This window comes from Nelumbo nucifera, chromosome 6, assembly GCF_055504915.1.
Source record: "Nelumbo nucifera cultivar China Antique chromosome 6, China Antique-T2T, whole genome shotgun sequence".
Lineage (NCBI taxonomy): Eukaryota > Viridiplantae > Streptophyta > Magnoliopsida > Proteales > Nelumbonaceae > Nelumbo > Nelumbo nucifera.
The window spans coordinates 4,648,980-4,659,467 of record NC_142654.1 but is presented as its reverse complement, the minus strand read 5'-3'; the positions used below and the strand labels follow the sequence as shown (position 1 = coordinate 4,659,467).

Genomic DNA, 10,488 nt, shown 5'->3' with positions numbered 1-10,488 from the left:
AGCACTTAAACGATAATATCAATTGTCAAAAACAGTTAAACAGTAAGAATAGAATCAGTCAATTAAACTACACCATAAAAGATAATTTAAGAAACTTACCCTATTTATTAATCTTCCAATCCAATGCTGCAATCAATGTTTTGGCAAGGTCTACCTCAAACTTAAAACGGCCCTGAATCCTACTAAAGTAATAATGCAGGTTTACCACTTAGCCCAACCCACTGACATCTCTTCTTCAATAAAGGGATATGCATCAAACTCAAACTAAAAGGTAAATTCTATTGCTTTATCATCATTAATTGACCAAATTTAATTTAACTTTTTAGTAACTTGGGAGCTCAAACATTAGTTGATACGATACTGATAAAACTATCATGTGCCTGACACGGACAACTGAGGTATCAGCAGGCACCAAGGGAATAACAGCACCAAAAATACGAGAACTTAAGAGGGAAAAGAATGGCTAAAATAAAGGATAAAGAGAGGAGATCCACATTGTTCGTTGTACATTCATCCAAACAAGAACCACCTTCAACAACAAGTCCCGGGAGAATAGTTGTGTAAGCTTCTTGTTCAGAAGCTAGATAATACAGTTCTTAACAAAAAGAAGTAACAAAAAAAATTAAAATTAAAAAAAAATAAAAACAAAAATACAAAGAAGGCCCTAGACACTACCTGCAAAATGACCGTTTGGAGAGACATCGGAAGAAAATTCTGGCCTCAAAGGGTGGTATGTATGTTATACAGCATATACTGAGAATCCCCCTAGTCCTCTTAAGCGCCAAACTTCATGTAGTCCTTGTATTTAGAGCTTATTCATGCTCCAGTCCTCTCAACACCTTCATATCAATCAATCTTCACAGACGAATAGATTTTCCGGACAAACCAGAAGCATGCATAGAAGCCAATTGTCCCGGTCAAAACAAAAAATGCATACGAAATGATCGACATATATCCAAAATACAGGATGCCTGAAACCAACTTGGTGATTTCCAATTTTGTGAAGAAGTAGAATATCGAGTAGAGGAATAGGTAGAGGGCAGAGGATCCGGATGTCAGATAAGCCCTCCACCACCAATTATAATCTTCACTGCACAGCTGGAAGTAGCAAAGCACGATTGTTATCTCAGCACAGGTGATGAGAAGGATAACAAAGACGATGAAGAGGAACCCAAAGATGTAGTAGAACTGATTCAGCCATATGGATGTCAAGATGAAGAAGAGTTCAATAAAGACAGCACCGAAGGGTAGTATGCCTCCGATTAGTATAGAAAAGGCAGGCTTCATGTACCATGCCTGCTCTGGTATCTGCCTGGGAATCTTGTTTGTCTTCACTGGATCCTCGATTGCTGGCTTTTTGAATCCCAAATAACTACCCACAAAAACCAATGGCACTGATATGCCAAACCATAAAAACACAAGAGCGAACATAGTCCCAAAGGGCACTGCCCCTGAAGATTGCTCCCCCCAAATTAGAGCATTCAGAACAAAGAAGATGGAGAAAAGTATTGCAGGGAACATAAAGGCAGTTTTCAAGGTATTCTTCTTCCACTCCGAGCCTTTGAACATTTTATACAAGCGAGCTGAGGAGTAGCCTCCAAATAAGCCCATGAAAACCCACAAGAGAACCATAGCCGTCATCAGACCCCCTCGGTTTGAAGGTGATAGGAAACCCAACAATGCAAATATCATAGTAACAAGTGTCATTCCAAAGATCTGGACTCCCGTCCCAGCATAAACACAGAGTAGCCCAGAATTGATTGGTGACCTGAAAACATCTCCATGAACAAGTTTCCATCCTGTTTCTTCTTGTGCTTCATCCTGGGTCTCTAACTGATTGTAATTGGCAATATCTCTGTAAAGAGTTCTCATCATAATCATGGCCACCATTCCAGAAAGAAAGAGGACAATCATCAAAGAGTTGATTATGGAGAACCAGTGTATCTGATCATCATTCATGAGAAGGTAGGTGTCCCAACGAGAAGCCCACTTAACTTCGCTAGGCTGCAGAAAGACTAAACTCAGTCCTCAGGGTTATGGAAAGGAGACGGAACAAATCAACATAGGAGCAGCAAGTAGGTACCTTAAAAGAGACCTCATAGGTGAATACAATCTCCTTATCTGCATCAACCTCCTGTGGAACAGTGCCACCTTGAATCATGTTTTTAGTGTTTGGGTTGCACGTTACCAACTGAGGGTTCTTCTCATCCCACTCCTTATACTCATGATTAATACTGTTAAAGAACCAAGTGAGAACAGGAAATAACATGTATAGAATCCAATATGATAACTGGTTTACATTAAGCTGAAATACTTTGGGAATGTAAAAATGGAAGAAATGAATCTGCACATGATGTAAAAGCAACATGCATACTAGTAATACATAGCCAGCACATTAGGACACCTCTGAAGTCTGAACTAATGGTCAACAGTGCATTAAGACAACTAAAAACTGATGAGCTAGTCATGTCAAAACTTGGGAAAACTGAAATTGCATCCCACATATAATAACATGCATCTCAGTAAAATGTAGCCACTAGCCAGTATACTAGGACACCTCTGAAACTAATGGTATTAACCAAGCCATGACTTAAGACACCTGCCAAGACTTGCATCGGACACAACCTCTTGTAAGCCAGTATTATGGAGTTATTGGAATATTGAAAAGCTGAAGTTGGAATTTTGTCAATTATCTTTCAGCCTTTTTGTCAAGTGTCAAACTGGTCTAAATTGTGTGATTTTGGCATTATTAGATATGCTATTCAGCTATATACGCAACAAGACTAGAATCTTGTAAATCTAACAAGTTTGAAGAGATTTATGGGAAGACATCAGTTTTTTTTATCAATAACGCATTCATTAGCAACTTCATTAAATCAGGAAAAAGATGATTACAAAGAAGAAGACAAACACTCTTGTCTTCCACATACAGCTTAAGCACTTAAGAAAAGAAAAGGAAATGGAAACAGTAGTTTACAAATTGGCCCAAAACATTGAGTCCCTTTCTACCCTTTTGTTAGGAACCTGCCTAACTCAGGGCTCTTCGAGGGGCCAACCTCCTGAATTCTTGGAAGGAGAGAGAGAGAGAGAGAGAGAGGGAGAGGGAGAGAGAGAGAGAGAGAGAGAGAGTTTAATGCTGAAAGAGTTTAATTCTGAAAGAGTCCTCCTTTATTCCTTTTTGGCTCTACTACTTACAGTGTTACAATCTTGACTGTTGCAGCTGTTACAAGTGGATGGCAGTTGTGACAAGTGGCTGCTGATGTGGCCTCTTCTTGTAACTGACTAACTGCCTTCTGTTGATCTGTTCCAACAGTCTTGACAGTCCAATTGGGTGGCAGTTGTTACAAGTGGATGGCGGTTATTACAAGTGGCTGGTTAGTTGAGCTGATGTGGCCTCCTCTTGTAAAACTAACTGCCTTCTGTTGGTCTGTTCCAACAGTCTTGACAATCCCCCCTTCCTTTAGAGCGACCTTGCCCTCAAGGTCTAATGCAGGAAATTTGATTGCAGATCTAAGTAGGAAAATTTGAGTCCATGTGCATGAATATGGGCTGATCTGGGTCTCCTCTTTGCTTTGTCAGTGTTGCAAGACCGATGGGCCTTGGGCCCTTGCATGTCTGCCCTTGTAGATGGACTGTAGAGTTTCCTGATGTGAAGTCCATGGTGAGACGGGCCCAGTCACAGACCACGGGTCCTAGCTCTCTTAACCATTGAATGCCTAGTACCACATCCGCTCCACTGAGATGGAGAGGATATAGGTCCACCGCAAACTGATGACCCTGAATCTTTAGTGGTAGGCTCATGCAAATGCTAATGCAAGAGAGGCTGTTACCGTTGGCCATATGAACCGTAAAGGCTGTTGTTGGCAGAACCGGAAGTCCCATTTTATCTACCAAGACTTGGGTTATGAAGTTAAGGGAGCTGTCACTGTCTATGAGGATTGACACTTGGCGCCCTAGAATCAGCCCTGCAACTCTCATTGTTTGAGGGGACGCAAGTCCCATAAGGGCTTGTAAGGATATTTCAGGCGTGCCATTGGATTGTATTTCCCAACCTGGGTTAGATTCTCCGCAACCGGGGATGTCGTCTTCCTCTTTGGCATCTATTTGGAGGAGAAACGCTTGCTGTTTCTTGCAGTGATGGCCCGGCCCAAATTTCTCTTTGCAGTTGTAACAGAGACCTTTGTCTCTACGGGCTTGCATCTCTGCCTAAGTCAGCCGTTTGAAAAGAACCAGTGGGCTTGGGCCCAGTACTCCTTCCTCCTTGTCTGGTGCTGTTGTCTTTTCTTGCTCCCTTCTTGCTTCTAGACCCCATGGTCGCTGCACCTTTCTTGCTAGACTGAACTCGTCCTCATACAATCCTGCTAGTGTTGCCGCATTGATGACGGAAGTGGGCTGCACCGCCTTCACTTCCAGTCGCAATTCTTCCTTTAGGCCACCAACGAAGCTTCCCACCAGCGCCTTCTCGGTCCATCCTTGGACTCTCACGGCCAGCCTTTCGAACTCCATCTGGTATTCTTTTACTGATCCCACCTGCCGCAGTTTTGCCAAGTTTTCATCAAGATCATCGAACCCCGATGATCCAAAACGGACAGTCATGGCGTCCGTGAAGTCTTCCCAAGTTTGACGGGGGTGCCCCCTTCAGTACCATTGAAACCAGAGGATAGCTTCCCCTTCAAGATGCGCAGAAGCTAGAGCTACCCTATCCTGTCCCGGTGTTTCACGGTAATCAAAATACCTTTCTGCTCTGAGAATCCAGGGGGTTGGGTCGCCGCCTGAGAATATGGGGAAGTCGGTTTTGGCTATTCGTGTTGTCGCCCCTGTTTCTGCGACTGTTTTCATTGTTGCGCTCTTCGGGGCTTCCACTGTCAATGTTTGTTGCCCCCTGCTCCTGTCGATGGAGGAGAGCAATGAAGCTTTCCTTCATTTCTTTGAGATCTGAAGACATTCGATGGATCTCAACTTCCATCTGATCCACTTGGGTGTCTACTGATGTGTTTCTTGTGTTGGTCATGCTGGCTCTGATACCAAATTGTTAGGAACCTGCCTAACTCAGGGCTCTTCGAGGGGCCAACCTCCTGAATTCTTGGAAGGAGAGAGAGAGAGAGAGTTTAATGCTGAAAGAGTTTAATTCTGAAAGAGTCCTCCTTTATTCCTTTTTGGCTCTACTACTTATAGTGTTACAATCTTGACTGTTACAGCTGTTACAAGTGGATGGCAGTTGTGACAAGTGGCTGCTGATGTGGCCTCTTCTTGTAACTGACTAATTGCCTTCTGTTGGTTTGTTCCAACAATCTTGACAGTTCAATTGGGTGGCAATTGTTACAAGTGGATGGCAGTTATTACAAGTGGCTGGTTAGTTGAGCTGATGTGGCCTCCTCTTGTAAAACTAACTAATTGCCTTATGTTGGTCTGTTCCAACAGTCTTGACACCTTTGTTTAGTTATTCCATCAGCCAAGGAATTAGCCGATCTTTGAACCCACCTCATCTTTACTTCCATCTCCCTCACCAGCCACTTAAACTTTTTCCTCTCATTATTGTAATTCCATAGGCTACTGTTATCTTTATTCAGCCACCCTATTACCACCTCCGAGTCCCCTTCAATTATGATTTTGCTGATATTCATCTCCTTGGCTTTCTGGATCTCTTCCATAACTGCATAAATCTTAGCTCTAAGGGAGTCCCCCACTCCAATTGGGCCTGAGTATAATGCAGAAATGACCCCATTCTCATCTCTGAAAACACCTTCAATCCCTAACTGTCCAGGGTTCCCTCTACTACTGCCATCAAAATTCAGTTTTAAGAATCCAGCAGGTGAGGGGGTCCAAGGCACACTCATTGCTGATTTGCTCTGTGAACAGTTTGCAATTTCTCTCCACTTCCTCAGCATGTCATCCACTGTGTAATCTGTAAAATAGCATTAAGGATTTCAGCCACTGTACGGCCCTAATATGAATTGTGGCCCTCAGTTCATTAGCCCCCCTCTCGACTTCTGAAAAGATCCTGGAGTTTCTTTCTTCCCATAGTGACCAACATACTACAGCCCTCAGTCCCCTTCACATAATCTTTCCTCTTTTCACTCTCCACCTGAAAAAAAGAAGGGGAGAATAGACTCGGAATGTTTGATGGGGGATTCCAGCCACACCCAAAGAGAGAAAAGGCCCACTCCCAAACAAACTTTGCATATTGGCAAGATACCAGTAAGTGGAAGCCAGTTTCCCCCTCCACTTTGCAAAGAACACACCAATGAGGAGACAAGTAAGCATTGGGTCTCTTTTTTTAGAGCAAATCACCAGTGTTAATTCTTTCTAGATAGGCTTCCCAACAAAAACTACCAACCCTGGGAGGGATTGGTCTGCACCAAACCTCCTTAACCGTGAAAGGGGGGGTAACAAGATCAGTGGACTGGCTTAAAACTTTAAAGAATGAAGCACAAGAAAAAGAGCCAGTTGGGGTAGGGGTCCAAATTCTAGAGTCCATGTTTGAGGGGTCTAAGAAGACATTATCAAGGAGATCAAGGAGGCTCGAGATACTGTCGAGGTCTAAGTCCCTCACAGCCCTTCTCAAACCCAGGTTCCACCCAGGCCCAGAATTGACTTAAGGTCCGAAAGAGAATACAAAGAAGGAAACTGATCTTTTAAAGGTACAGTCCCCACCCAAATCTGTTCCACTTTTTAGTACCTTATCAGAGCTTCTTTACCAACCATGTATACCCTAGCAAGACTCCTCTATATTCCTATCTTTAATTGTTGAAGAGTTTTATATATTATAATATAACTGAATGGTATCACCATCATCATTATCATCTAAGCCTTATCCCAACTATATGAGGTAAGCTACATGTACATGGATCCTTGTGAACAGATAGTAACTTAAGATTAACAGAAAAGTACGGACAGGCCCACTGCAGAATTCTGATTACCACTGCAGACCTACGACATTTCAAAATGCTAATTACCCCCACCCTATACACCAATGCCTTGCCCGTGAATTGGCATCAATTCCAATCTGGCACCTACCCTAACTGTACGTTGGGCCGATGAATTCTGCTGCTGGGCTGAACCGTCATTCTCCCTAAGATTAATGGGTTAACAAAGTCAAAACAATAGTTTGTTCTAAACAGGCTGCATATTTTCCAGAAACAGCTACTGTATCAAGAATTATCAGCTGGGAACTATGGTCATCATAAAAGTATAAAAATGCCATAAAATTGCAAAATTGATAACAGAAAAGAAGTGAGAAAGGCACAACACCTATTAGGTGTGACCTCAAATCCAACAATACGAGCTGAATTGGTCTCAGGATCCTCATGATATATGACCCTGAAGCTGAGGTGGTTATTGATAAAATGTTTCTCATCTTTACTCTGCAAAGGCATATTAAAATGTAAACCAAAAAAAAAAGGTACAAGAATTAGAAGTTGTGAAAAGAACATGTGCAACTTACACCAGCATAGTTTCCCTTGAACCCAACACGGTACCCATGTTCATAACTTGTAGCTGGTGTTCCATCCCTCCTTTGTCGAAGAACTGCAACAGGAAGGTTGTCCAAAATCCTGTTCAAACATCAAGTAGATGTCCACTAAGTATACTTGGATATTAACAAAAATATATCATTCAGCTAAACCTCATGGTCATTTTACCAAAAAAGAAAGGACCAATAGAACTATATTGTGGTAAAAGTTCTGCAGAGGAACCAAAATACAAACAATCATACAAACAAAACGGATGACAACTAATAGGTAAAAGACCATCACAAACTGGTGAACTTACATGTTTACTCGATATTCATCATTTATTTTCTCCTTAAAGTTCTTTGCAGCTCCAGCATCAAGTTTTACTCGACAGGCTACTTTACAGGACTCTTCCTCTCTCATTTTGAACTGGAGCACATGTGATACTTTTTTATCAACAAAAAACAAAAAAAAAAAATAGCATGTGAAAGTTAAAAAGTAAAGCATTAGGATAGAGATAAGTTTCCCATTATACACTACAAAGTGAAAGACCAACTCTTTTTAGAATGGAAGCAACAGAAAAAAACAAAGCAAAAGCCTCACCGTATAGACAGAATTCTCTATGCGGTCACCTCGAAGAACCTCTCCCAAATTTTCTGCGCTGTTCATAATCTTTTTAGGCTTACAGTACTTCAGGAAATAGTAATCATAAGGAAGTTGTGTCTTTGTGGATGAGAGCTTGTTCACTTTGACATAAAGGGGATCACCCTGTGTGAAGGCAGGACAACCATGAAACCAATATCACAAATTGAACAGAAATTAGCTTAAAGAGCAAACAAACTATCAAATGCTTGAACATATATAATGTAAACAAAAATTTATCAATATATATATATATATGTAAACAATTAAGTTCATACAGCAAGCCCTCCCCAGACAGACAAATATGGAGTATAAATCAGGTCAGTCAAAAATGTCAATCAAATATATGAGCAATGCTAGCCATGCCCGTCCACAGACATACCAGCACAACCACCATCATCCCCAAGGAGTAGTCATATACTTGGTCCATTACATTGTTCCTCCTAGTCAGTGATGTAGACGACCATATGACCATGAAAATATATGGCTAGATTTGTTTCAAATATATTGTCAAAACAAAACAATACTAAGTTTAATGTTCATCTAGTTATTAACAATTTCAGACTTGCAACAGTCTAGCAGAATCTCTTGCTTTAGGTGGTGCATGAAGACGTTGTATAAACACTTCAATACCAGGAACTAGCCTCTAAACTTTCTTGTCTTATTGTTAAGAAATAAAAAGGTTTGCAATTAAATATGCAAACTTTAATGACATGATTATTGAGAAGGAAGCTCGGTAGAGGTCAAATACAGATAGAGTATACAACTGAATGATCCCAAAACAACAACCAAGATCCAAACGACTGAATTGAAGTTAATCCATCAATTTTCAAGAGAGAGGTTCAAAGAAAGGATGCAATAATCACGCAAAACTACAGACTGAAGCCTCTAATGTTCAAATCTGCCGCCACATCCACGCACTGGAATCCAATCAAAGATCTAAGGTTTCTACTACATCATATCATCCGGTTAGAATGTTCAATGAAACATACAACTATAAAACTCCAGATCCAGAAAACTAAGACAGACCAACCAACGTATTAAAACCCAAAACCCTAGATCCAGAACCATGTCAGACAAAGACAAACATCCCCAATCAACAGAAAGTTGAAAGAAGCGACCAAAAACAACAAACAAGTAACCAAGACTTAGGCGAACTAAGATCTGGCCAACATTAAAGGAAACCAGTTAAAATTCACTGGACGATAAACAAAAGGTGATTAAAGAACATACCCTTGAGAAATCGCGAGGAGCAACACCTGGGAGATAAAACGAATGCGCAGAAGAAATGAGGAGAAGGGCGAGGAAGAAGGTGGTGATCCACACGGATCTACCCATCTTCTGTCTCGAAGGAAGAAACAGCAACAGAAAACCAGGAGAAGAGCAACAGATGAGAACTCACGAAAAATACAGCTTTCTTCTTTTGCTTCTTCAAGACTACGAGACTTAGAGAGAGAGAGAGAGATGGTATTTTTATCAAGTAAATTTGGTGGAATTAATTCTAAGCAAGGATTATGATAGAGAGTTTGGCGAGCAGTACCCCCCTCCCCCATCTGAATCATTTCGACCGGTGGGACATGTCTTAGACATTACATCGTTACCGTTCATTTTTCCTAGATCAGACGACGATTATGGATTTCCAACCAGTCACCATTTTTTGGGTGATGCTTGATTTCGAAGGGAACAGGGAAGAAAGAAGAGCCCATCTAATTGCGGAATCCATTGTCAATTGCTACTTTTAAGTTTTAACACAAAGAAAGAAAGCCCATCGAGCCCAAAAAGACGCACGTGCTCATTTGCATTCAAATGAAGAAAATGGGTGGAGTGAGTAGCTTTGCGTGTTTCTTCTCACTTCGAATTTAACAAAAACTTAATGTTGGGCCCATTGAAAGATGTGAGCTGGCCCAGTCGTAAGATTTCCGATCTACAATCTCCCATTATCCTTTTGAGTTGGGGGGGCTTAACTCCTTATGGGTTAGCGAGATGGGTTATCCTGTGAGCTCTGGGTAGGTGTAGACCTAAGTACGTCGGTCCAACCATGGCCCACTTAGAGGGAGAAAGAGCTTACAAAGGCAATCTGTGAATCTCCCTAAAAAGCCAAAGCCACTCATCTATTTGCAAATTACAATCAGTCAATCTTCCACACCGATTGCTTCGCTATATTCATCAGACTTCGAGTTCATTGGATCACAACCTTTCAGATTGAGGTCCATTGGATCGAGTACAAATCATTGATACAATTTTCGCATTTTGAAATATATTTCAAGTGCAATGAATTGGCGCCGATACTAATGAAAATAAATTTTTATACTAAATGAATTTGGTAAGAATAAATTTTAATACTGAATGAAAATAAATTTATTTTTTAACTGTTTTTTGCACTCAAAGTTAGTAA

General features: G+C 41.1%; 1 protein-coding gene across 1 annotated transcript; it reads right to left on the bottom strand.

Moving 5' to 3' along the window:
• Window positions 1-444: 444 nt before the first annotated feature.
• Window positions 445-9,819, bottom strand: LOC104586624 (transmembrane 9 superfamily member 7). The gene is made up of 7 exons (XM_010243913.3): window positions 9,327-9,819; window positions 8,055-8,219; window positions 7,771-7,880; window positions 7,445-7,553; window positions 7,252-7,364; window positions 2,084-2,234; window positions 445-2,004 (listed from the first exon to the last, which is right to left on the bottom strand). Exons 1-7 carry the CDS (start codon window positions 9,429-9,431, stop codon window positions 847-849), a joined length of 1,911 nt encoding a protein of 636 aa, XP_010242215.1. The 5' UTR covers window positions 9,432-9,819; the 3' UTR covers window positions 445-846.
• Window positions 9,820-10,488: the final 669 nt, after the last annotated feature.

What these genes read in the sequence shown, in the direction of transcription:
- LOC104586624 (XM_010243913.3), bottom strand. Translation starts at nt 9,431, where the DNA reads ATGGGTAGATCCGTGTGGATCACCACCTTCTTCCTCGCCCTTCTCCTC. An exon ending in TAGAGAATTCTGTCTATACG is followed by an intron (nt 7,881 to 8,054) that starts GTGAGGCTTTTG and finishes CATGTGCTCCAG; the next exon opens with TTCAAAATGAGAGAGGAAGA. An exon ending in GATGAATATCGAGTAAACAT is followed by an intron (nt 7,554 to 7,770) that starts GTAAGTTCACCA and finishes ATGTTTGAACAG; the next exon opens with GATTTTGGACAACCTTCCTG.